Below are 27579 nucleotides of genomic sequence, written 5' to 3'. Positions count from 1 at the left end.
GCGCTCCCTGGGCTTCATGCTGCAGGCTGCTATCCGCAAGCCTTCGGAGCACGGGGGGAACTCCCACTGCTGCCTGAAGGCTTGTGGATAGCTGCCTGAAGCCCGGGGAGCGAGAGGGGTTGGTGCGCACCGACCCCTCTCGCTCTCCAGGCTTCAGCGAAAGCAACGCGAAGCCTTCGGAGCATGGAGGGAGCGCTCCCTCTGCGCCTCCAAGGCTTCCCGTTGCTATTGCTGAAGCCAAGGAGCCTGCATTTGCTCCATAGGACCCACACACATTTCCCCTTCATTTTTGGAGAGAAAAAAGTGCGTCCTATAGAGCGAAAAATACGGTAAGTGTTTAAGGCAGAGCTTTCCACTTTTCATGTTGGTGACACACTTTTTAGATATGCATTGTTTTGCAACACAGTAATTCAGTTCTACTAGCAAACCGAAGGTTAAACTAATGCAGCAGATTGTCAGTGCTTACAACTGAGTTCAAAACAAATGGACAAACGAAAATGGTCATCCAACATAATTGTGGCACCAGGTGGGCAATCCCACCCATTTGTCAAAGTTGGCTTGTTATCTCCACCCCTGGGCTTATAGTATCCTAGAGGGGGCTGGTAGGGTGCTTCTCGTGCATTTTTTTAAAAAACCTCCTCTGCTCCCTGCATAATATGGAGAATTGTCAGAAGATGTAAAAACTTGTTTTTCTCCCTTCACATTCTCTAGAAACCTCCTCACCCCATAATATATACAGTGGTACCTCGGGATGCGTACAGGATCCGTTCTGGAGCCCCATTCGCATCCAGAAGCAAACGTAACTAGCGACAGCACGTCTGTGCACACATGCGTTGCTTTTCGCTGCTTCTGCGCATGCACGTGACGTCATTTTGAGTATCTGCACATGCACGAGCGGCGAAACCCGGAAGTAATGTGCTCCGTTACTTCCGGGTTGCCGCGGAGTGCAACTCGAACGTGCTCAACATGAAGCATATTCAACCCGAGGTATGACTGTAGTTTCTTACCTACCCATCACCCTCAGCTCTCAAGGCAGGTTACAAAATTTTTAAAATACAATATTAGAAATAATTATTTCAAAATTAGTATCAAGAGTGTTCTAAAATATATATCTCAGGTGTCAAAGGACAGGGTAAACATGTGTATTTTAGCACTTCATAACAAAGTATGTTAAGGATTCAGGAGCATGGGAATGAAAAGTTGTGTTTTATCCCTCCTTATCCCTTCCAAAGAGGGATGCGGGTGGCGCTGTGGGTTAAACCACAGAGCCTAGGACTTGCTGATCAGAAGGGCAGCGGTTCAAATCCCCATGATGGGGTAAGCTCCCATTGCTCGGTCCCTGCTCCTGCCAACCTAGCAGTTCGAAAGCAACGCAGTGCAAGTAGATAAACAGGTACCGCTCTAGCGGGAAGGTAATCGGCGTTTCCGTGCGTTGCTCTGGTTCGCCAGAAGCGGCTTAGTCATGCTGGCCACATGACCCGGAAGCTGTATGCCGGCTCCCTTGGCCAATAAAGCGAGATGAGCGCCGCATCCCCAGAGTCGGTCACGACTGGACCTAATGGTCAGGGGTCCCTTTACCTTTACCTGTCCCTTCCAAAAACATCCCACTCCTGAACAGCCCTACAGTGCTTCTATTCAACACCAGATTCATATATGCTTGCTCTGCCTAAAAGCAAAACACCAGAATGGTGGCAGGCCATATCTAACCCCCTTTTCCCAATTAGCTCTTGTGCAATCTCACCACACTTTCACGTGTGCCTCCACATTTCCTATAATTTTCCCAGCAAAGTCCATTTGACCTATTATTTTTTCCTCCATTGCCCAAGCTGACAATACCTTCTTGAGCTCTATGTCTGTGTTTCTCTCAGTCTAATCACATATGCCAGTCTATTTCATAGAATTAAAATATTCCCACATGTAATGAAATGGAACCAGCCAAGTGTGGCAAATAGGTTACAAAACCTTTATTGGCCTGAACCAGAACCAAAGGAATAACTTCACTGACAGCTGAACTCAAATTGAAATTAAACCAAAATTTTGCAGCTTGACTTCCTTCATTTGAGGGTTTCCTATAAGTATACTAGTAAAGATTTTATATAATTTGAACAATAAAAAATAGGCTTGATAAATTATACTAAGGCTCATTAGGGCTCTTGAGGCACTGCCTTGACGCAATCAGCTAGAAGAACTGAAAGAGTGACTCAATAAAGCACTTAATATTGTAATATCCCCCCCCCCCGTAACACTCATTCCTAAGCCCAGGATTCTTCTATGTTTACCCAGATGTAAATTCTGTCCTGCAAATGTCTCCTAAAACATTTAAAATTCATTTCTGGTCGCTTTGAGCATTTTGACTTATTGCTACTGACCATGGCAATTATCATTCAGAAACAAGTAACAAAGGAAACAGATAATGCATGCTCATCACAACAGCTCACTGACCTCTTTCTTTCATTGCTCCCCCATCTCTGCCCCAAATATATACATTAGTATAACTATAATATTCATTTAACAGATTTGAGTATTAGGAAGTCAAAGGTCAAGTTACCTGTCACCATGGGTTCCTCCATTTCTATGAATTCATCTCTTTTTAAGATAGATCTTCTATAGTGAAGGTGCGGTACTAAATAGCCAGGCGAGACACATAAATGCCTATACTGGATCTGCCCCCCCCAATAATTGGGAAAATTAACACATCCCAATACACATGATTTTCTGAAAGAGATGTTTACTCCAAGTGAATAAATTTCATCGTATGGATGAAGCCATTTAAGCAGTAATCGAAATGACAATAAAATTGGGCCCAAGGACAATATCTGCAAACAAGCATCCATTTAACCATATTACATCTGTGGATCACAGTGCTCTTCACAATCAATGTAAGGGAAAGATGAGCATGAAAGTAGAAAGGGGAAAACATACCAGTGTCGTTAGTATATTGGTAACCAAGGAACAAGAAGTACAAACTCGGAAAACGTTTATAAAGAGTGAAATGTTTTGCTAGACCAATATATTGAAATTAACATAAATGGCAGAATTACTACTACTACTACTACTACTACTACTACTATTCACCCAACATTCAATCTAAGCTGAATGCAGGTTACATTAATATACAATCTGAATGCAGGTTACATAATATACAATCATAAAAGCAGATAAAGCAATTACAATTACAAACAAGGAAAACTGTTTCAACGGGAAGAGAACAGTATAAATTCAGCAAAAACAGATGGGTCCCACAGAACAAAATCCCTGAGCTATCAAAGGCCAGGCTAAATAAAACCCCAAGGTGGTTGTCACCGATGGAAGCAAAGGCTCAGAAAAAGCTCAATATGGAGGCCAAATGGCCGAAATATTGGGAAATTTTGGAACAAGAAGGAGACAAATTGAAACTGCAGAGTTTTGAGAAATTAAAAGATAAAGTGCGAGACTGGCTTCATTACTATCAGATAATGGAGGCATACAATTTGGACAAGAAAATTGGCTTCCAGGTGGAAAAATCAAAATTAGAAACAGAACTGTTAGAACCTAAAACTAAGATTTTGTCAAAGATGTATAACTTGCTGTTGAAATGGAATACTCAGGATGAAATGGTGAAATCTGCTATGATTAAATGGGCACAAGATGTTGGACATAACATTATGTTTGCTGACTGGGAACAGTTGTGGACCACAGGTATGAAATTTACGGCATGTAATGCCCTAAGAGAGAATATTATGACACCAGTCAAGCTTGCAAAAATCTATCATTTGCCCGATAATAAATGTTGGAAATGTAAAGAAAACGAAGGTACATTCTTTCACCTTTGGTGGACGTGCCCAAAGGTTAAGGCTTTCTGGGAGATGATTTATAATGAAATGAAAAAGGTATTTAAATATACCTTTCTGAAGAAACCAGAGGCCTTCCTGTTGGGCATAGTTGGCCAATTGGTGCCAAAGAAGGATAGAACTTTTTTTATGTATGCCACAACAGCAGCAAGAATACTTATCGCAAAGTATTGGAAGACACAAGATCTACCCACCTTGGAAGAATGGCAGATGAAGGTGATGGACTACATGGAACTGGCAGAAATGACTGGCAGAATCCGAGACCAGGGAGAAGAGTCAGTGGAAGAAGATTGGAAAAAGTTTAAAGACTATTTACAGAAATATTGTAAAATTAATGAATGTTAGAATGATGTTGGATAGAAACTAAGTGGTCTCTAGCTGTAATGTTATAAGGGAATATGAGAAAATGGACTACTAATAGGTAAAAATATAATGTTACAATATTTTAAGACTGAAGACTAGGATGAACAAAGAGGGGAAGGATTTGCTGAACTAACAAATTGAACTGGAATACAGAAAAGGGAGGCGTGAGGAGGTCCGGGAAATAAGCAAATGAAAGATAAGTGATTGAAAGACTGAATTGTTTTTAACTATTTTTATTTTGTATTTTTCTTTTTTCTTTTTATTTTGTAATATTTTGAAAACCTTAATAAATATTTTTTTAAAAAAAAACAAAGGCCAGGCTAAAGAGGGGCAACTTCAGCATATGGCAAAAGCTGTGCAATGAAGATGCTACACTAAGTGTGGGAAACCTTTGGCCCTCCAGATATTGCTGGTCATTTGTCATGGTTACTGGGGCTGCTGGGAGTTCAGCAATATCTGGAAGGCCAAATGTTCCCAACTATATTAGACACACCTCTTTAGGGCAGGAATACCACAATTTAGGGGCTGTCACAGAGAAACCCTCTCCCAGGGTGCCATTCCCCACATTTCTAAGAGTGGTGTTACCATCAAGAGAGTCACCTCTGTAGATCTTAACACTGTCTTAAAACAGGTTTTCTATGGGTTCTACATGGAACTCCAGCCAGTAATATGGCTGTTGCATTTTAGACCAGTTGAAGTTCCCAAATTATCTTCAACAGCATGCCCACACAGAGTACATCACAACAGTCCAGTTTTGAAGTTGTCATGGCATGGAGAACAGTGGCCCAGTCATTGGAATGGAAGCATTTACACTCCATAATCTTTTCTTTTCTAAAAGGTTTGCTACAACATTTTACATATAAACTAAAGATGGAGGGCTATCCCCATGGTGATATTATCTAGTGACAGCTTAAACTAGTGTAGTCCAACTGAAGTTTGCAGGACTATACTAGCATAAATTATCATGGAAGTATCTCACCCACTAGTATAATTATTTTCACTACCATCTGCTTTTCATGTCACAACAAGTGCTCATACAGAATCTAATGAAATCCTTATAAGATCCATTACTTACTTGCAAATGTTAAAAACTAGCAGATCTATTCAGAAAGCCTCTGTAAATGACGGAACAAAGCTTTTGCTCATTCTTCAGTAAAAACAGTATCCTTCATGCAATATAATGATCCATTGATAAAAGAGACTTTTGTTACCGGGGGAGTAAAGGAATTAAGAAAAAACGATCGGCAGAAAATATGGATAAATGAAATATATGATGATAATGTTTTATCAAATACAGTGGTACCTCAGGTTAAGTACTTAATTCGTTCCGGAGGTCCGTACTTAACCTGAAACTGTTCTTATCTCATCCTGAAGCAAAGTTCTTAACCTGAAGCACTATTTCTGAGTTAGCGGAGTCTGTAACCTGAAGCGTATGTAACGTGAAGCATATGTAACCCGAGGTACCACTGTATAGTTTAAACAAGCATAATAGTGACATTTATACAGTGGGTTGCAGTAAATCACCACTTTCACATGCAAAGTCTATTCCAATCAGCCCCAGCCATCATGCACAGTTGTCAGGGATGATAGGAGCTGTAGTCCAGCAACATCTGGAGGGAACCACATTGGCTAGTCCTGCAATGCACATCTACTCAAAAGTTAGTCCCATTTAGTTCAGTTGGCCCTACACATAGGTAGAACTGCAGCCTAAATGCAGCTGCTTTCCCCTCCCCTTCCAATTTAAGTTGGGACTGTGGTGCTGGGGAAGAGAGATCAACTTTTCTCCTCAAGACATTTTTTACTCATCCAAATCACTTCCTCAATATTGCAGTTCGCCCTTTTCTCTGCAGCTAAGCAAATAGAATGAGAGTTGAAGTAGGGTCCTGTCCATCAGTCTAACTGACTCGACTGCCACCTGGATCTTCTCTTAGCAACCAGTAACTCAGCATGGAACACAGAGGGAGAAAGAAACCTTTCCACTGGCCTGTTGTGACAGATATTACCCTGGCTTTCCCAGACTGTTTCTTCTACTACTGTCCTTTCCTCTGTAACAGATCGTGTCTTTATCTTTAGACTATAAACCTGAGGGCAAAATGTGTGTTATTTCCCACTTTTGTACAGAACCGAGCAATTCTAGGCATTTTATTATCAACAGCGACAAGATCAACAAGGCCTCTAACAGCAATAAATGCTGGGAATTGCAGTAGTAGTCATGGGAACTAGAGAACACAGAGGGAGACAGTTAAACCTGTAAATGTGATCTTAGCCTCTGAGTTTGCATGTCAGGAAATTACTGGATATAAGAACAGCAGGAATCAGCATGTGAGTACATAGGTCCCATCTGAGTTAGGAAAGAAAGAAAGAAAGAAAGAAAGAAAGAAAGAAAGAAAGAAAGAAAGACTCTGAATGGTCCAGCGGCTGCAGACTGACCAGCATCTCTAAGGGGAAGACTCTCAAGCAAGCCCTAGGAGCTGTAGAAATGGAGTCTTTGCTCCCTTGGCTTAACTGAAAGAAAAAAGTTTAAGCACCTGCTGCCCTGTAAGTTGTTTATATGTGTGTGTCATCATGCAAGTCACCATAACCAAGTGGGCAGATGGTAGAGATGTTAACTGGAATTACACAGGAGCAACAATGAAGGTGTCAGGCTCAACAGCAATACTCTATGCATACTAGAGAAGACAACACTAACAACCTGATCAAAAATGAGCTCTACTGTTTTCCTAGGGCTTGCTTCCTAGTAATTGTGTTTTTCTAGGTTGTAATCTTCTGCATTTTACCTACCACATGCAGACCCTTCAAGTGTCCTTATTTACCAGGGACAGTCCCAGATTTACAGTCCTGGTTTCTGATTTGATCCCAGAATGTCCTGCTTTTCCTTAGGACAGAGCTTTCTAAACTGTGTCACAACACATTAGTGTGTCAGCTGCAGCGTGTTGGTGTGTTGCGAGAATGTTCCCCATGCTCCTTCCAGGGCTGGTAGTAAAACTGAATTACTGTTTCACAGAATGATGCATGTCTAAAAAGTATGTCACCAACATGAAAAGTTTGGAAAGCTGTGAGCCTAGGGTGTCCCTAATTTCATCAGAGAAAAGTTGGTGGATATGAAATAGGACAGCCCCTTTTTTAGAGGGGAAATGTTGGTGGGTATGCCACATGTTGCCAAAATACCATTCTTAAATCCTTATTAAAAATATAATATTTGTCATGCCTTAATGACAGAAATAGAAAAGGAGATAGGTATATTGAATCGGATTCAACTAAATAGTCACACCAGTGGGAGCTAGTAGAACAAGACTTGCTAGCACAACAAAACTATTCCCCCTCTTCTTCCCTTCCCCTTCCCCTGAGTGTCCCCTTCTGCACCCCCAAAAAATCAGCTCTGGACTGTCAGAAGAACCCCTGGAACAGCATGCAGAGGGAGGAGAGTGGAGATTGTTCTGTTGGCAAAGCAGAAATGTTTGTGCTGACAAAATTACACTATTAATGCAACAATGAATTCCACCCATTGAAGATGTGGCACAGATACTGTAACTCAGTTGCTTAGAGCATAGTGCTGAAAACGCCAATGTTGCAGGTTTGGTCCCTATAAGGGACAAGGTTGCGTTGCAGGGGGTGGACTGGATGATCCTCAGGGTCCCTTCCAACTCTACAATTCTATGATTCAAAAGATAGGCGTAACTAGGCCATACTGCACCACACACTCGTCTTTGTTGCCCATGCTGGAAGGGGGGGGGGGGAATCAAAAGAATAACATTGCCAAATCTGTGCTAGTACAGGGATTCCTCTTAATAATTTAAAAGTACCGTATTTTTCGCTCTATAACACGCACCTGACCATAACACGCACATAGTTTTGAGAGGAGGAAAACAAGAAATAAATATTCTAAACGAAACAGTGGATGTATGATTTTTGTGGTTCATGCTGCAGCCACAGACATGTGATCTGACGGTGAGTTTGGGGTGGCCCAATGCAAAAATCCTGAGGATCCATGTGGATCCATGCTTTGTAACCATGTTTTTGCACCATTGTGGCCCCAGGCAACAGTGGGTGCGTGATTTTTTTGGTGCAGGCTGTAACCATGGATCCTCTGCTCACAACTGCAGCAGATCCCCCTGTCATCCGTAGGCATTCGCTCCATAACACGCACAGACATTTCCCCTTACTTTCTAGGAGGAAAAAAGTGAGTGTTATGGTGCAAAAAATACGGTAGTCTTTTTTGTTTCAAAGCCTGCGTCGTTCCAGCTATACAATTAATGAATGCAGATCAGTGGAAATATAAAGGAAATATATAAAAGTAGCCGTGAAGACACACTTAATAACTATCAACTTGTTGGGGTTACTGTTTCTGTAAGGACGGAATCAGACATTACATAACACATGATTATATTTAGTGCATCAAAAACTTGCATGCTAATGACCTGAACATAATCCTAGACAATAAGCCAAGAATAACGCTGAGAAGATACTTCAACTGAAAGACCATATTGTTTCATCCTTGGGGAGGGAGGGAAGTGGGGAATCCCTAAAGAGCTATGCTGCTAGAATCAGTTGGAACACACATGGGTTGTATTTCTCTGCTCCTTGGGGAGGGCATGGGGCCAAGCACCAATTCATGATGCTGTTAAGGATATATGGAAATCATTCAAGTCCCACGAGGGCCACAAAGTCCAAGGCAGCTGCTCTTTGGCATATGGTCCATTATATTTGCCACTGATAAAGAGCCTTAACGGGGGTAGTAGAAAAATGACTGCTGCTCTACAATCACACACACTGATGAAACTTCCCTTCCTAGACTTTGGTAGATCATGAAGAGTATGATTCAGGATGTATGTGGGAAATGGTGTGATATTTTCACCACTAGCTTTGTTTCTTTAGCAGTAGGGTTTGCTTTGTTTGAGAGCTAAGGAAGAGAAGCACAAAAGGCTTCAGTCTATTTACCTTTGGGGCATTGCTAGGGATGAGGTCACATTTTTTGTAATTAAGGTCCAGATTCAACAAAACAGTAGTCAACACAATGAGTCCCACTACAGCAACCGGGCTTTCCTCCCACTCTGCCCTATGCGCTTTGGGAGATGCTCCAGAACAGTGCATGGGGGAAGAAAGTGGAGATTGTTCCATCTGGGTAGCAAAAACGCTTGTCCGGACTGAACTATGATAATATTGTGACAATGAATTCCTCCCATGGTGTACAAGTGTTTCTGGCTACATACTGAATTTGGGGCAAACTGAACTGAGGGGTGCTGGGTAAGTTTTGGCAGACAGGTCACAACAACTTGCCTGCTGCTCCTTCAAACTTGCATCCTAACTGGGAAGTGGTCATGATAGGCCTGAAGTGGGGAGGCAAGCCAGCAACACAATTAGGGGGAGAGAGAGAGAGAGAGAGAGAGAGAGAGAGAGAGAGAGGAGTAGAAAAGGGAAAATGGAAGAGGAGAAAGTAAATGGGGAAGAAGATAAGAGGGAGATAAGAGGAGGTGTGGAGGATCAGAACTGGCAGGCATTGCTATAGAAAGAAAATAGAAAGAGGAGTGGGTGTGGAAGATTCAGGGGCCAAGAAACCTTCAGTGATGAGCTTAAAGGAGATGAGAAGGAATTTTATGAGACAGGGAAACTACTTTACAGTAAACTGTGCGGCTGTAATCAGGAGTACATGGCTGCAAAAGTGAAACATACAACAAACAGGATTGATGATGACAAGAACACCCAGGGCTGTGTGAGTAAAATGAGAGACACCCTGGGGCTCTGGAGATCCTAGGGATTCTCAGGGAGGGGCAGTGCAATAATAAGCACTCAATTGCCCGTTTCTGTCAGTAGTCATGTTGCTATGTTCTGCTCCCACTTTATCTTTTGAACATTCATGGCAATTACAGAGACATGAATTATGGTCACATACTTTTTACAAAACAGAACTGATGGAAAATGTTCGCAGGCAATGCCACCACACAATACTTTAAGCAAAGCAAGAAATTTTGGCATGTCATGTTTCTGTGCATCTGAACAAGACCAAAAGGAATGAAAACACAAAAACACACACATATTGATAGATAGACACACACATACACAGAGAGAGAAGAAAATGAAGATGTTGATAATTCTATTTTGATTCACAAATGAAGAACCACATCACCTTGTCGTACCCAACACAGCCCAAATACAAATAACTTGCTCTCTCAGATGAAACTCTCCCACCTCCCATATTTCTGAATGTGAAATTATTCTGTCCTCAGGCGAACCACTCACAACAGATGCCTTTCCTCTACTCGAAGACAGATCATACAGGGCAATTATCACCTCGGTTTTGTTTGGAGACAACCTAACTGTCCTCTGAGGCAGAACACACATTTTTCACTTGTCAAAAGTATACATGTGGCAAGTGATTCCTGTACCATCTTGCTATGGATCACTACTATCATGGCAGAGTCACATCCACCCACATACTAGGCTATTGACTATAGGCAAGTGAAGACTTTTTTGTTTCAACAGGCTTTGGGGAATGTTGCTGTTGTTTAGTCGTGTCCGACTCTTCGTGACTGCTTTTAATGAAAGGACTGGTGCCATGCTGTTTTTATTGTAATTATTTGTATGTTTTAAACAGAGTTTATATATGGATATAGTTTTAATTCTATTAATGTTTAATTGTTTTTCCATGATTGTTTTTTCCTATTTCCCACCTTTGTTTTTAGCGATTCTTGTTTTTATCTGTAAGCTGTCTTTGAGTTACGTAAGGTAAAAGGGCGTGGTATGCATAAATGAATTAATGAATTTATATGAGAAGTTGCAATATAATGGTGATGTTCATGTTCAGGCATTCTAAGTGCTACACCTGAAACAAACTGTTTCCAGCAATGCTCCTATGGTTAGTGTTACATGTCTTCCAATCACAGATGCATTGGAAACATTTCATAATAATGCAAAAAAAAAAAAAAAAAAGGCAAGACCTCCAATAAGAAATAAAATAGCTCTTTGCATGAAATGCAGATGTAATACTGGGCCAACGTATTGCAGATGCGACAATTTGTTTGCTGCAGTAACCTTCTCAAGATTGTGCTATTCTGACAGCAACATATTAGATTCACCTGTATCCACTCCCTATGTCAACATGCAGTTCACATCAGCCAACCTACAGGTGAGCCATGCAGAAGGTTAATGGCTATACCTTCTAGAAAGTTTTGGAATCAAGTCAGCTCTGCAACTGACTGTGAATCAAGTAGCCCAAATGCTTCAGTCTATAGGAAGACAGAGATCTTTGCCCTCCGAAACCATGAAAATAGTGGGGGTTTTCAAGTGCTGCAACAAGTGGATTTTCCAGGTTTTGTCGGGCCCTTGGGAAGAATATACTCTGTGGGGCCCATTTCACCAGGCACCATTCATTTGTCCTCTCCCTCTGGACCCAATTCACTGGGCGCACTGGGAATCAGAAGGTGCCACTGCAGCCCATGCCTGTCACTATCTGCATACTTTAAAAGATTAAGGCTGCATTCACACAATTATTTCAGTTTTCCCAAAGTTTCACTAACTTCTAATTTCTGCATTATATTTGAGCTTTCATGTGATGTAAAAGTCACTTCTGAAAATCAAGCAAAATATAATGCCCATTTCCGTGTTAAAATCAGTTTTCAATTCTGGAAACCTGGAAAACTGCAGGAGTTTTGCTCTATGAGTTTCCCTTATGCCTCCCATCTGAAGCAGCCTTTGGGTGGAGGGTCCTTCAATAGGTCATTTCTCCAAAATTTGTCCCTGTAACCTTTACATACACACACACACCCTCACTCTACAGTTGGGGCAAGCATTTCCTTTGCCTTGCATGCCACTGTGCAGATGCTACAGCCAAAGGCCACAGCTGAAGGTGCACTGGCCACCATCCTCACTGATGAGGAGATAAGCCAATGGTGCTGAGGCAGCTTCATTGTGCCTGGCAAGAAGGAGCTCTCTCTCTCTCTCTGTGTGTGTGTGTGTGTGTGAGAGAGAGAGAGAGAGAGAGAGAGAGAGAGAGAATTAGGTGTTGGGATAACAGTATGGGAGGGGGAGTTGCTGAGTGGGAGAGGAAAGGGCATGAAGTGACCAGCAGGTTGCACTAGCAGAGCAGAGGGGGGACACCTAGAAACAGTAAGAGGAAGGCAAAACCAAAGAACAAAGGAAACAAAATCCCAAAACAAAAAAATAACTAAGGAAAACCGTGAGGGGAAAAAGCAACCGGGAGGGGGTGATTTGGAGCAGGAAAGCATTTCCCAATTCAGTGGCAGATTTAAAGCTGCAAGAGGAACTTCTACATTTCACTGGGGAGCCTGACACAAGGCATCTTCCTTGACCTATTTCTTCATCAGTCCATTAAGTTCAACAGAACTACTTAGAAAGAAGCTTAGGATCATTCTTATTTGGATCAGAAACATATTTCACATTGCCTGCTTTTTTCTTCAGAATAAAAGGAGCTGAGTTGAACATGTCATCAACATCACAAGCAGTTTGACCCTCACAGCTTGACCGGGGAGAGACCAGATATGTTTGGACTGAACAGCTTTCAGAATGGCCACTTTCACCTAAAAATGTTGTCTGTTCTTTCACATATCTTAACCAAGGAATGGTAATCACCTGCTAAAGGAACAGGTTATTGTTATATTATCACTATGGTGAAAACCTTCACAGAGACAGGAGAGGGGTCTACTTAAGAAGCAAAAGGCCAATACTGAAAATATTCAGGTATTAGTCCATTGCAGAGGGGTCTACTCCAGAAGCAAGCTGAATCCAGTTGGCTTCTGAAATGCCCTGGAGTAGCTAAGAGTTGGTGCCAATAGCTTGGCTATTGATGATTTCATTGACCTTTGGTTGACTCAAGCCCTAGACTGAGTTGCTATGAGATGCCTTTTCCCAAGGCTTCAAGATTCCTGGCAGCATTCTCTGTGTTTAATGACTGGGTTTTTCACTGTAGTGACTGGCTTTTAAAAGGTCTCTTCTCTCTTGTCTAATCAGAGCAGAAAGACAACAGTTTATACAACCAGCAATTATCTGGAACCTGCCCTTCTCAAAGTTGGTAACCTAAATCCCTGCTCCCAAAACACAATGTCTGTGTAAGACAGAGAGCGAGAGAGCACATGGGGAAAATAGATGAAGCAATTTATTTCAACATTAGTTCAATCACAGTTATAAATTAGAGGAATGCTTTGAAATCAGGGCAGATTGCTCTATTTAGCTTTGCTCTATTTCCACATGCCAAGGCTGTTCCAACACTAAGGAAGCAACCATAAATAAGACACAGCTCTCCTGATCAGTCCAAAACCTACTTGGATGTTTAAACACCTGGGTACATTAATCTTATATGAAATTAAATGCAATGCTGCAAAACCACCAACAAAAAAATCCATACATTCTATTCAGCTATTCTTATGAAACTATATTTACTCAACACAATACAGAGAAATAACTTATGTTCCCACAGCCTGCTGTAGCAAAGGGCAAACTAAACTGATTCAGCTGAATGCAGATTTTTCAAGTTTTTTAAAAAATGATCAGTTATAATAAGATGTTTCAGTGTTTCAAAATGCTTATTGAAGTATTTTTTTAACAACCAGAAAACACACAAAATTTGAAATAGAAGAATACCAAGTATAGCTCAAAAAAATAGTAAAGATCTTGAGCTAACAAGGCTGGGGGGGACTTGTGTTCAAAGCTCTATCTTCAAAATTCACCCACCCACCAGCCCTAACTCCTACTTTCCTTGTTCATAAAGAAGTACAGTGGTACTTCGCAAGACGAATGCCTCGCAAGACGAAAAACGCACAAGACGAAAGAGTTTTCCGTTTTTTGAGCCGTTCCGCAAGACGAATTTCCCTATGGGCTTGCTTCGCAAGATGAAACGTCTTGCGAGTTCTTGCGAGTTTGTTTCCTTTTTCTTAAAGCCGCTAAGCCGTTAATAGCCGCTAAGCCGCTAATAGCCGCTAAGCCGCTAATAGCCGTGCTTTGCAAGACGAAAAAACCGCAAGATGAAGAGACTCGCGGAACGGATTAATTTCGTCTTGCGAGGCACCACTGTATAAATTTCTCTTACTTTTAGTGATTGGGTCTACAGATCAGTCAAAGGAACAATGTGCTCCTCTCTCTTTCTGTGTTCTAAACCCATACACAATTAAACACCATACAGAATTAAACAGTACATATATGTTTGTGCATGCAATAGTAAACATACAATAAGAGTACTCAGCTACAACATTTCTAGTGCATATTTCAACAAAGCAAAAGGCCAATACTGAAAATATTCAGGTATTAGTCCATTGCAGAGTTTTAGAAATCAAAAACCACTTTCAATACAGCCTAGAAACTCACTGAAATCCAGGGCAGGTTGAGGAGATTTCACCCCTCCCATACCCAAGAATCTCCTGATGATCTCCTGATGGTCTCTGCTGACTCTCCAGAGAGGAGGAGGCGTGTCCTGCCTATCTACTTATTCTGCCCAGCAACATATCTGTGTGTGTGTGAGAGAGTCAGTCAGTCAGTGTATCGGAGAGAGTGAGAGTGTTGGAGATCCTAGAGATAAGATTGCTGCTAAGAGCAGCTGCAGACTCTCAGTGTAGCATTGATTTATGCTCAGAATATTCAGCTCTGTATATAGTTTTGTATCATAGTTGTAGTTACAGAATAAATGGAAGATATTCTACAGAGCTGCTCTCCGAGTGGTTTATACTCTGCAAGACTCTGCAAAACTCTGCTGCGCAACGACTGTATTATTGAGACAGTGAATCCGGTGCTCTCAGCTCTAAGCTGTGAGTCCACAGCACTGTGACCTGTTCCTGCGAGGAGGTCGTCTCTGGCGGTGCTTCCCAGCTCGCCTAGCCCAGTCGAGGTTGAGGTGCAGTCCAGTTGGTGCACTGGCTCTCCAGGGCAATGCTGACACAGGTGCTGTGTGAATTTTGTTTTTTTGAGGGGGGGCATTCATGTATGTGGGTCCCACCTACCGCCTGAAGTGGTAGAGTTGCCTCAGTGAGAATTATGCTATTGGTTCCATATTTCCCCACAACCATATGCCTCTAAAAACCTTAAGGATACTCTGTATTAGAGAACAAATATATATATGAAACACAGCCGTTTTCATAGCTCCATATAGATGCAGCTTCAGTTATTACAGCATTGTCTCTCCCTACCCCCCAGTTGCAAACATTTACTTTAAAAGAATGGCTAATTCAGTTCTGTTAAAACATTTTAGATCAGTTACCACTGCTTTTTATGTATACATGGAAAAATCTAAGAATGCTTCTAGTATTGACATGCTTCTGTTTTGTACATAAACAATGCCACCTAGTGATCATCTACAAAACTGAACTGTTTGGGGAAAATAATGCACTTCTAATTGTTCCTGCTAAGCATTTGATGCAGCAGACTATGGCCTACAAAATCTTGTGAAACAATAAATTTAAGAAGGACTCTATTGTTTTAAGTATAGGAATAGCTGCTATGTAATTCACAGGCTGCTAATGTACAGTATTTTGGAAAATTGGAGAGGACACTTAAACAGGGAACAGCAGCTGGTGCCCCTGAATGCCTTAAAGACAATAAGGAGACTTAGATTGAAATCCTATACACACCTACATTTTCTGTTGTCAGTTTGTCTACTAATATGCATCCTCTACAAAGCCCTGGATCTAACATGCCCTGGGCCCAAGGCCATGGGGCAAAAAATGGTGGCCATGATAATTGGTATTTGAATAAATTTGAATACATATTTGAATAAATGACCCTCTTTTTCTAGGGCATGGAGGGAGGGGAATCTTCTGAGATATTTTGGCTTGGTTCTAAATATTCTTCTGCTTAAATTTCTACTTAACTGATATAGAAGGACCAAATGATTATGTGAGAAGTAAGTGATTTGATCTCCCAGCTTTTTTTTGTTTTGTTTTGTTTTGTTTTGTTTTGTTACTACAATGCAGCTCAGATCCTGAAGCTGAGGCTCCAATACTTTGGCCACCTTATGAGAAGAGAAGACTCCCTGGAAAAGACCCTGATGTTGGGAAAGATTGAGGGCACAAGGAGAAGGGGACGACAGAGGACGAGATGGTTGGACAGTGCTCTCAAAGGTACCAGCATGAGTTTGACCAAACTGTGGGAGGCAGTGGAAGACAGGAGTGCCTGGCGTGCTCTGGTCCATGGGGTCACAAAGAGTCGGACATGACTAAACGACTAAACAACAACAACAACAACAATGCAGCTGCAAAGGTTTGATAATTTGCCCATAGTATTGGTGTTTGGGGAGGTGAGCTAAATTCTGTCTCCCTGTACGTTTTCCTGATCTAGATGGATATCTCCCAACTCTTGTATTCCTTTCCCTCCATAGAGCCAGTGAGCACACTTTCCTCTACTGCAGTGGAACAGCTGTTACACACAACTCCAAAGAGTTCCAGAGGGAAAATCGTTTATTGTGCCACTATCAGATGCACTCAACTCTGTTTCTGTTACCTAGGCATTTTTCTGTTACCCAGCAGCCCCCAACAACCCCCAGGCTTAATTAACCATGTCTTAGTGAAAGAAGCTACAAATCAGGCTTCCTCAACCTCGGCACTCCAGATGTTTTGAAACTACAATTCCCATCATCCCTGACCACTGGTCCTGCTAGCTAGGGATCATGGGAGTTGTAGGCCAAAAACATCTGGAGGGCCAAGGTTGAGGAAGCCTGCTGTAAATCATCCCAACAAAGGTAGGTAGGTTTGATTTGTCATCTGATCCTCAGCTAAACTTTAGTCACTTATCAAACTTTACCTTTAACATCTTAGTGTGGAAAGCTTCAGGATGAGACTCCTAGGTTCATCAAGATGCTTTCCCTAAAGTGAAGTTACTGGTCCTGCTTTTTCAGTGCTCTGCTTTTCCTCAGCTGCACAAGGTTTCTGAAGGTCTATATCCCCACTAGTGTAAGGTTTAGCATCTCCCATCTAGACATTTGGCACTCAGCTGAAAGGAAAAAATTAGATGTCGCTGTCTGCCAGGGTAAGGGAGAAATTTTTCTTAACCATTCCTATCCTTCCTTGGCAAAACCACTGGAATATAAAGCAGCAGGATTGCCACTGGGAACAGAGCCCTGAGGTACAATGAATTAACAAGATTCAGTTGCAGACCAAACAATGTGAATTTCTCACTTCTGTGTTTTTTCTTTAAGGTAGATGTAATTTGTTTTACGGGACGCAGGTGGCGCTGTGGGTAAAAGCCTCAGCGCCTAGGGCTTGCCGATCGAAAGGTCGGCGGTTCGAATCCCTGCGGTGGGGTGCGCTCCCGTCGTTCGGTCCCAGCGCCTGCCAACCTAGCAGTTCGAAAGCACCCCCGGGTGCAAGTAGATAAATAGGGACCGCTTACAAGCGGGAAGGTAAACGGCGTTTCCGTGTGCGGCTCTGGTTCGCCAGAGCAGCGATGTCACGCTGGCCACGTGACCCAGAAGTGTCTTCGGACAGCGCTGGCCCCCGGCCTCTTGAGTGAGATGGGCGCACAACCCTAGAGTCTGGCAAGACTGGCCCCTACGGGCAGGGGTACCTTTACCTTTACCTTTAATTTGTTTTACAGTTATGCTATATAAGCATAACTCATCTGAGATGCCCTCTGATTACAGAGAGCAATTTAACTAAGAACTGTAACTCCTGAGCTGCCCAGAGTGTGGCTAGGGAAACCCAGCCAGATGGACGGGATAGGAATAATAAATTATTATTATTATTATTATTATTATTATTATTATTAGTTATGTAGCCCAATCCACCTTGGATGATGAACCACTACCACTATACCAGGCTTTAGTTTAGATTCTTGCATTGAAGGGGGTTGGACCAGATTACCCTCAGGATCCCTTCCAAGTTCGTAATACTGTACACAGTCTCAGTAGGGCTGCAGCATGGTGCATCCTCCTATCAGACACCACTACAAGTATGGTAAGATTTTGACTTCTCTATATCCCCATCGCTTTTCCCTGTTGTCAGTTTCTGTAAAGATTTTGACATGGAAGTTTTGAAATCATACTTAAATAATTGTCTACAGATGTGAAGAGTACAGATGGGTAGGTATAAGAAAATCTGTCATGCTTGTTGCTGAATCTCTTAAACAAAGCAGCATATTTGTGGCTCTAGGATAACTGTGTTCTCAAAGCTCACAGTGTTGCATGAATCATAAGTATTAATTATGGCCACATGGAAATATATATGTAGTTAAATGACTGTATATAGCCACAACAAAGGAAGTTTTATGCAGGTCCTTAGTGCGTCTACTTATGCACCATACAGATGTTATTTGGCTGGTGCTTATCTCAAATCTGTAAGTATGGATAGTTTCATCCTATTCAAGCATTTCACACTATGGAGCAGTTTATACAGAATATTTCTAAAACGTATGGCACAGCATCACTTGCTCCCAAAGGAAGGTATTTACTGCTGAAGCAATGGTTGTACGCAGAATGCGTCTGTATGCGCATGACAAGTTAGTCTACAATATTTCTGTAGGACAGAAGGAGGGATAATTTACTGAACCAAAGCAATATTGTACCTTTCCCTCAAAAACAATAGAGGTGACTAAACAAAACATCTTACAACTGTTCCTATCATTGCCAGTACTAGTTCACATTCCTTAGTGTTGTTAATTTTGCTTAAATGGCAATTTGGAGGTTTCTGCTCAGGTGACGTGAACCATTTGTAGCAATTTAAAAGAACTTCTATAGCCCCAGCAGGTTCCATTTGTAATTCTCACTACTGTGACAAGCCCACGTCTGGCCTGCACCACACTTCAGCCTGTGTGTGGAGATTCAATGTGGCTGAACATTCGTTCATACCAAAGCCAAAACCCTTCACACAGATGTACAGAATAAGACTAGACTGGACCCCTTCTCTACAACACCTAGTTTTCTAGAGGATCCCAGTAGCAGTTTGTGGGAGCATCTGGGCATTCAGCCAAGTCCTATTTCAGTTAAGGTTCAAAAAGAAGTGATGAGAAAGGCTACACCTTAGGAAACCAGTGTTGTATCCACATAGCTCTTGGAGGGCTATGTCACATCAGGACCTGCACCATGTTTTCGACTTGATAGTTACACACATTTAGCTAGAAAATATTTTATTATTTTTCTAAAGGAAAGAGTCTGGGCTCCATTTAAATAATGATCTAGGTGAAATAATGAACTATTGTGCTAGAGAAATGCTGAATTCTGTAATGTTATCTGAAACTCTCAGAGTACATTCAAACAACGTAGAAGCTTTTATACACTGCAGAGACCATAGTGTGAATTCTCATAATTTATGGAGGTTTTTTCACACTTCTCAGCTGACATCCTTTTAATAGCCCCAGAAGGTGGTATTTAATCACTAGCTCCTTCACTGTTCCTCCTAATTTATTTTCCAGGTTTCGTTAATAGATTTAGTCCAAGGTAATACTGACAGATTGCTTGAAAACAATTACCTGACCTTGCATTTTCTTCCAATGCAGAAAACAAATAACAGCCATGTGATTAACTTTAATCATAGGCTACTTTTAATCCACATCTGATGCATTTTTTATAATTCTGTCTCATTTAGGAATTATTCCAAGTCTCAATTTGTTTCCTAAAATAAAAAAAATATTAATTCCTATATCTACTAACAACTACTTCTGTTTAACATTAGAACAAGCGTCAAAGCCAAATAACATTATTTATGATATGTGGGAAATACAAATGTAGAGTAAGCACAATCCCAATTGCGGAGTACTTGTGACATATTTGGAGGGCAAAGGGCATTATCTTTTAAACAACAACAACAACCTAAAAGCAAAAACAAACAGCAGCGAAGAACATTTTAAAAATATTAAAACATTTACTCCTTATCCAAAATTCTATGAATTCAAGGATGCATTCCAAATTCCCTGTCATTTGTAGGCAAGTAAATATGTCAAACTCAGTTTAAGGCTTATTTTCACTACACCAACTAACGTCATTATACTCTCCACAATACAGCCAAAATGATGCAATTATAAAGTTATATAATTCTCTCCAATTTAAATCAATAGAACGAAAGGTACATCAATTTGGCCAGAACCCTTTACATAGCGCATGTATCAAATACCCAACAAAAGATACATATGAGTATTATACTACAGAAAAAAAATCACACATTTTATTACTTCTGTTGTAGATGTTTAACCAAAGCTTTGTTTTCACATACTAGTACGGGGTGGGGGAGCACAACCCAAATTTATAGCTGTATCTTTCTTTTAAAAAATAGCTACTCCTTCCCTGAGGGCTAAGCAGCCAGTATGAGACAAACTCTTATCGTCAATTAATTACGGGGGGGGGGGAATGAACATGGAAAAATAATAGGCATTTTACATCATTTGACATGGGTTACAACTGAATATCACCATCTTACCTGGTTTGCTTTCATTTGGTTTACACTGCACTTCCTCAACACATTCTGCAGGAAACCATCCAACATGACCTCGAGTGGTGCCTTCCCAGAATCCACCCTCGCCAATGCTCAAAACTAGGCATAAAATAGGAAAACGCCATTAGGTGTTTACTTCTGCATAAGTTTATTTTATACACAAGCTTAAATGCAAAGTCCCATTTAACAAGAAGTAGGCCACATTCAATTGCACCTATTGGAACCTATGATTTCCACTGTCTGTATGTTGGAATAAAAACTTAAAAGAACATGATTAGCAGTTGTAAAAATGTATAAAATTCAGAATGAACAAAAGAAAACCTCATCTGATTAAGAACTAGCACACAGGGCAACGGTTAGCAGGTAACATGAAAAGAACTCTAAAGTGGTGCAGAATGAGCTTCTGAGCAACCTCACAGCCTAAGCATTTCCCCAAAATGAACAGTACTCAATATTCTGCTATACTTAGAACATAACATTTGGGTAAGAAAAAATAGTACATTCCCACTCTTCAGTGAATCCTGAAGATGGAATCCAGAAAATCAGTTAATGCACAATAGATCTGGAAGAAACTTACAGTTACTCCTTTCTTGGGGGCTAAGCTATACCATGGGTAGGCAAACTAAGGCCCGGGGGCCAGATCAAGCCCAATCGCTTTCTAAATCCGGCCTGCGGACGGTCCAGGAATCAGCATGTTTTTACATGAGTCGAATGTGTGCTTTTATTTAAAATGCATCTCTGGGTTATTTGTGGGGCATAGGAATTTGTTCATTTGCCCCCCAAAATATAGTCCAGCTCCCCACAAGGTCTGAGGGACAGTGGACCAGCCCCTTGCTGAAAACATTTGCTGACCCCTGAGCGATACTAATTTCTTTGGGGTGGGGACTCCTAGTCAAGACAAACTTGTATCTTCAATTAAGTAAGGAGAAATATTTCAGAGACATCAGAGAAACTACTCCAAAGTATGTACTATATGAATTGTGACCTATGGATTCTGAGCATGTCGTAAACGAAGTTGCAAGCTTCATTACTTGCAGATTTAATAATATTTTTAATTAGTACGACATTAATTAGTTAATGCCAAAATGCCAAAGACTTGGAATCCATCTTTGTTTGTGTGGGGTTGCCATGCGTCCAGAATTTCTCAGACATATATGGAATACTGCAGACAGTGGCAGCGTCCCGGCAGAAATCAGTCAAATGTCCAGAAAAACCCAGACATATGGCAGCCCAGCTTTTGCCAATTCCAACCCAATAGCTCAGAAACGGCATTCCGCCCCCACCCCCCATGTTTGTGTGAATGTAAGCTTGGGTTGATGGATAATCACATAACTTGTATACACAGCTATAATACGTTTTAAAACATTTTGCTGATTCTCACAGAGGAAAATGGCAAAGCAGAGTGCATCGCGACTAAAGCTCAAGTGTGCATAGGTGTTAAGTTGGAAATTGATCCTATGACTTGGCAAGAACTGTGAAACTGAGAGATGCAGAAAGGTGTAGAAAAAACCTTGCAATTGCTAAGGGGTTTTTTAAAAAGGTGAATTAAGACAAGCTCTTCTAAAGCTATGAAATGTTCTCAAGTCAGTCCCCTGCAACACGCAGCATGTAAGTGTCTCTTAACAAGGAAAATAACAGCTTTGGGGGGTGGAGGTAATTGTCATCAGGAAAACAGCACTTGGCAAAATGGTTCTGCCTCTGCACTGTAGTCCTGATCTGAATCTCTCTTGCATGCATGTACACACAGACAGAGAGCTGCTATAAATTAAAAGAGAAGGGAGATTCCATCATGGTTTCTGCTGTCATGTCTACTTAGATCCTAAGTGTAAGATTGCTGGCCCTGGTCTCAATGTTCTGCGACTTCCCTGAGCCCATCCCAATATCCATGTGTTGCCTGTGGACATCTGCACAGGGAAAGCCAATATGAACACACCTCTCTACTGTGCTTTAACCCCAATCATGCAGGGTTCCAGCTCATATGGGAGCCTAAACATAGAGAAGTCTACACATCTAGACTCTCCCTTGACAGATTCCTTTGCTGAATATAAGGAGTGTAGGAACAGGCCCTGGGAAGTCACGTAAAAGCAGCTGGAGGAAGAGGACAGGACAGAGGGTGGAAAAAAAGAGCTGTGAGTGGAGCGAGGCCCTTTGAATTCTTTTTACTCCCTGGAAAACTCAACAAACCTGATCTACCTGCAACTTAGTATGGAGAGTGCAGCTGAATGGGACACAGTTGTGGGCAATCTGAAGAAATACCATCCATTTTAAGCAAGTCTAGAGAGACTAGGATGGTGTCTGCTATTTCCAGGATCTCTTCTCATTGTGAGACCTTTTGTAGGTGAGCTTAGAGTTTCTTTGGACCCCATAACTGTGTATTTTTGTAGTATTTTGTTTAAGTTGTCTTGTTGTTGCTTCAGTTTTTTGTACACCGCTTAGATATATTTTAGTATGTTTTTAATATATTTAATTAAGGAATTAAATAATCAAATCATAAAATTAGGAGCAGGGCCAGCAATGCACTCCTGCTTTCACTTAATCACATGGACCATCCTTGTGATCAACTTTCATAACTTGAAAGTGTGAAGAGGCTTCTGTCTTATCTACCTATCTTTTCTACATACCATATTGGCCCGAATATAAACCGCACCTTTAAAATTCAAGGGGGTAAAAAGACAATATCTGAATATAAGCTAATCCCTTAAAATTCTGCAGGCACTCACACCTGTTCCGTTTTACCATATGTCTGTTTCAGCAGCAATATTGTAAAAGCCAGTTTTTGTAAGGTCACGAATTTAAGCCGCACTTTAACTTTTTATGGTCGGAATTTGGGGGGGAAAGGTGAGGCTTATATTCAGGCCAATATGGTATTTTAAGAGTAAGATTTCTGATTCACTTAAATAAACCCCATTAACAGTTAAGAAACAGTCACTTTATGGAATCTTCAGAACAGAGTCCCATTATAATTTTTAACATTTACATACATGACAATCCTAATCATTTTTCAGATGCATGGTGAATGAAGCTGTATTCAGTTGAGGCTTTAAAGCTGGTTGCTACCATAGAAAGCAAGTTTTGGTGGAAAGGAAGAAGATGGAAAAAGTTTGGAACAGGTTGAGCCAAAATTCAAAAAGTGTTTGATTCCAAATGTAAATAAACTGGTTTATGAAGCTGATTCCAAAATTCACTGACATCACTAAATCCACTCGGCCGCCGAGACCATATAACACCGGTCTTGAAAGACCTACATTGGCTCCCAGTACGTTTCCGAGCACAATTCAAAGTGTTGGTGCTGACCTTTAAAGCCCTAAACGGCCTTGGTCCAGTATACCTGAAGGAGCGTCTCCACCCCCATCATTCTGCCCGGACGCTGAGGTCCAGCGCCGAGGGCCTTCTGGTGGTTCCCTCATTGCGAGAAGCAAAGCTACAGGGAACCAGGCAGAGGGCCTTCTCGGTAGTGGCGCCTGCCCTGTGGAACGCCCTTCCAGCAGATGTCAAAGCGATAAACAATTACCTGACATTCAGAAGACATCTTAATGCAGCCCTGTTCAGGGAAGTTTTTAACGTGTGATATTTTACTGTATTTTTGGTTTTTATGGAAGCCGCCCAGAGTGGCTGGGGAGGCCCAGCCAGATGGGCGGGGTATAAATAATAAATTATTATTATTATTATTATTATTATTATTATTACTTGGTAACAGTGGTTTTAACCAAGTAGTTGGGGTCCGTCCACACTTATGCTTGACCTAGTATTATGTACCAATTAATTCCCCCAGGGCCAAGAGGTTTTCTCATTCTGTGGCTGTGCCTAGCAAAAATCCAATCTGAATCCAAAGAGCTGTTGCTTAACCAAGCTTCAGTTCAGCGGGTAAGATTGGAACAACCAGAAAAGCTCTCAAGACCTGGAGGATTTAATCAGTATAATATAAGATCGAAATATGGGTTAAGTGAAATTGGATGAGCCCTTACAGCGGTTCTCAACCTGTGGGTCCCCAGATGTTGTTGGACTACAACTCCCATCATCCCTGAGCTCTGGCCTTGCTAGCTAGGGATGATGGGAGTTGTAGTTCAACAACATCTGGGGACCCATAGGTTGAGAAAGGCTGCATACAGATGACCAGCATGCCATTCAGTTATCTACAATTAACTTTTAAGCAGTTAAAATATTGCTGTATATTTGAATTCACCTTATTATATGAGGGGTATCTAAGATAGAAGACCAGAAAATATATAAGAATATTTTATGGGAACACCTGACAAAACATTCTAGCTGCTCACTATGCATACCTCAGCTTTGTCTTGCAAACTACCATTTCTAATTTGCAACCAGTGTTATGGTTCTAATTTGTAACCAGTGTTATGTGGTTTAAAAAACCTTACTGAAGGTAAGATACTGCAGTCGTTGAAACAAATAGACCAGATAGAACTTTTTGAGCCTTGATCATGAATGTTGCTTTTTTGGGGGGTGGGGTGGGGTGGGAAGAGACCAAAACAAAATATCACGTTTATTTTTAAAAGTTAGCTGTGGTTTTCTTAATATCAAGAGTGGTAGACACAAAATGATGTCAGTGTGCATGACTAATGGACAAAACTAAGCGTTATTTCTAACTACATTACATTATACTCTATTAATACAATAATTCACATGTATTTTTAAATCTACCTGAACTTGACCCACTTTCAGCTTTCATTTAATAATTGGTATGCCACATATCATTTGATTATATCGGTTTATACATCCCTTAGCTGCTGGTCATGAAGAAAAACCACCACCAAATTATTCCAAAATGTTTATGAAACATACACTTTATGCTATTTAATGGGGTTTCTGATAAAACTTTATAATAGTGAAGCACTAATTGAAAGTTCTCCTTTTTATTTTTATGAGTTTTCCAATCCTTTGGTCAAGATAAACCATCTGTTAGGTTTTCTCCATCATATCCTAACACCTATCTCCAGACACATCTTGTCCAAGGAAGATAAAAGTGGCCGAATATCAGGGATATATCCTAGTAGTGATGAGAGAAATTTCCCAATTTCCCTGCTGCTGCCAAAATGGGGGAGGGAATGGCATTACACCAAATCCTATACTCGCCCCAAATATTGCTTCCAGCTACGATGCCAACATGGCATTACAGCAATTTCACAGGTAGTTTGAGTAGGAACTTACTCCCTGAACTCAGAGGTGAGCAAAGAAGCCTCAGCTGTCCCTCAACTCTGCCGCAATAGTATATCAGAATCAGACTAACCGTGCACAGGATCAAACCACATCAATACTAGCACACAAACCCATGGTAATGATTCCTTTACTTAGATGAGAAAGGGACATTCTCATTTCTTGTCTCTCTCTGCAGCCCCCTCTGCACTCCCTGAAAATACACTCAATTAGGAGATGCAATTGTAGAGGGAAATCCCTATGTAACTGGAAAAGGCAGAGCATAGTTGCTTTTGATTCTTTAGGAGCAGTAGTTGCTTTTCCTGCATTTTCCTGTTCTTTTAGCATTATAAGAATGTTTCTGAATTGCTGCTGAATTCAGCTTGTTCTGTCTGGCTTGTTCCTGAGCAACCAAGATATCCTGTGACTCCCAGGTACCGGTAACTCAACACATACTTTTTCAGGCAGACTTTGAAATGTGGATCTTAACAGCCACACATTTTCGCTGCCATGTAGTGTGTATCCCATTATAGATTCAGAAACTCTCTACGTTTGGCTAGAACCTATTAGTTCAATCTGTTTACAAGCAGCTTTAATCAAGCTTCCTTCTATTAATATAGGTCTTTTCCTTCTGCCTCTACTGTGATTATTAGAGATTAAGATTAGCTGGCCATCCTTCAAGTCATTACAATGGCCTGGATAGCACGACATGCTGAGCAAAACTTTGGCTTAGCGAGTCTGTGAGAGCTTGGCAAGCTCTCAGAGTGGAACTCAAAGCTACATTGCTTTTTTCCCCATGGTCTTTTTTACAGCTACATTGTTGTTGTCATCATTGTTGTTGTTTTTTTGGGGGGAGGAACCTTGGCTGAGGTTAGATCTTAGCCACAACTCAGAGTTTGGACAACATACTAAACCAAACCTTGTTTTACCACAGGATTTTCACTAAGTTCCTCTGCAGACACCCATAAGGGGAAAGGGCAGATCAATGAAAGTCACCCTCCCCAATGAGAGCCTCAAATATGTTACTGAGGTGCTCCCCCACAATTACATTTGCAATTGCCTATCCATTGTTTAATTGAAGGCATGCTTTAGAGTGTTTTAGATACGGCAAATTGCTGCACAACCCTCAACCTGGCATGGTTGAAACACGCTTATTAGTCTGATGGGTGCCAGTTCAAATATGTGTAGGGAGTATAAAACCAGTTATCGAAATAAACTGGGACTGAATATTTGTCATTTAGAACTGGGACTCAATCAACAAATCTGTATGTTCATCTCCTTGCTTCAACTAAAGGGGAAAGCTGATCTGATCATTCAAGAACATTTAAAGGGAAGAGACTGACCTTTCACCCTGTCCCCTTTGTGCAAATGAATCTCCCCTTCTCCTTGAGGTTGATATGGCTTCACGACAATAAATAGTCTTCCAGGTACAGCACTATAAAGTTTGCGTTTTGGACCCTGATAATCCAAGGCAGATATAGTATCCTTGTTGGCACTGGGGTTATAACTGGCACTGGAAAAGAGAGCAAAATGAACAGCGTTAGTTTCCCCTTTTTATTTTTTTATTTATTACATTTATTTCCCGACTATTCCCTAAGGCGTTCAAGGTGGTGTATATGGTTCTACTACTCCCCATTTCATCAGATTGCTGAACTTCCATTAGCACCGGCCGCCTGGTAGTCTAGACAATCCTTTCTAACCTTCAAATACATTTCTATGTGGAAAAGGTCAGTTAATTATAATAATTGTTTTCACTGTGGACACAAAAAAGGCAATAACTGACTCCAGGTTTCCAATCCACTGGTTAAACAAAATGAGAGAGAGCAAGAGAGAGGTGTAGTTGGGTGCAGCACTTAATGGTTAAGCCTGCATCAGAA

The 27579-nt window shown here is 41.2% G+C and overlaps 1 protein-coding gene across 6 annotated transcripts in view; it reads right to left on the bottom strand.

Moving 5' to 3' along the window:
- SHANK2 (SH3 and multiple ankyrin repeat domains 2) overlaps positions 1 to 27579 on the bottom strand; it is a 354487-nt gene that overhangs the window by 176929 nt on the left and 149979 nt on the right. For all 6 annotated transcript variants that reach the window (XM_082223286.1, XM_082223288.1, XM_082223283.1 and 3 more), the window contains 2 exons: positions 27046 to 27215; positions 20537 to 20650 (listed from right to left, as the gene is read on the bottom strand). In XM_082223286.1, coding sequence (XP_082079412.1) covers positions 20537 to 20650; positions 27046 to 27215 — 284 coding nt within the window. The remainder of the gene's footprint in view (positions 1 to 20536; positions 20651 to 27045; positions 27216 to 27579) is intronic.

The sequence above is a fragment of the Podarcis vaucheri genome (genome assembly GCF_965113315.1).
Source record: "Podarcis vaucheri genome assembly, chromosome: 1".
Lineage (NCBI taxonomy): Eukaryota > Metazoa > Chordata > Lepidosauria > Squamata > Lacertidae > Podarcis > Podarcis vaucheri.
Note: the sequence above shows the minus strand (reverse complement) of the source record. Positions and strands in the feature narration are given on the sequence as shown.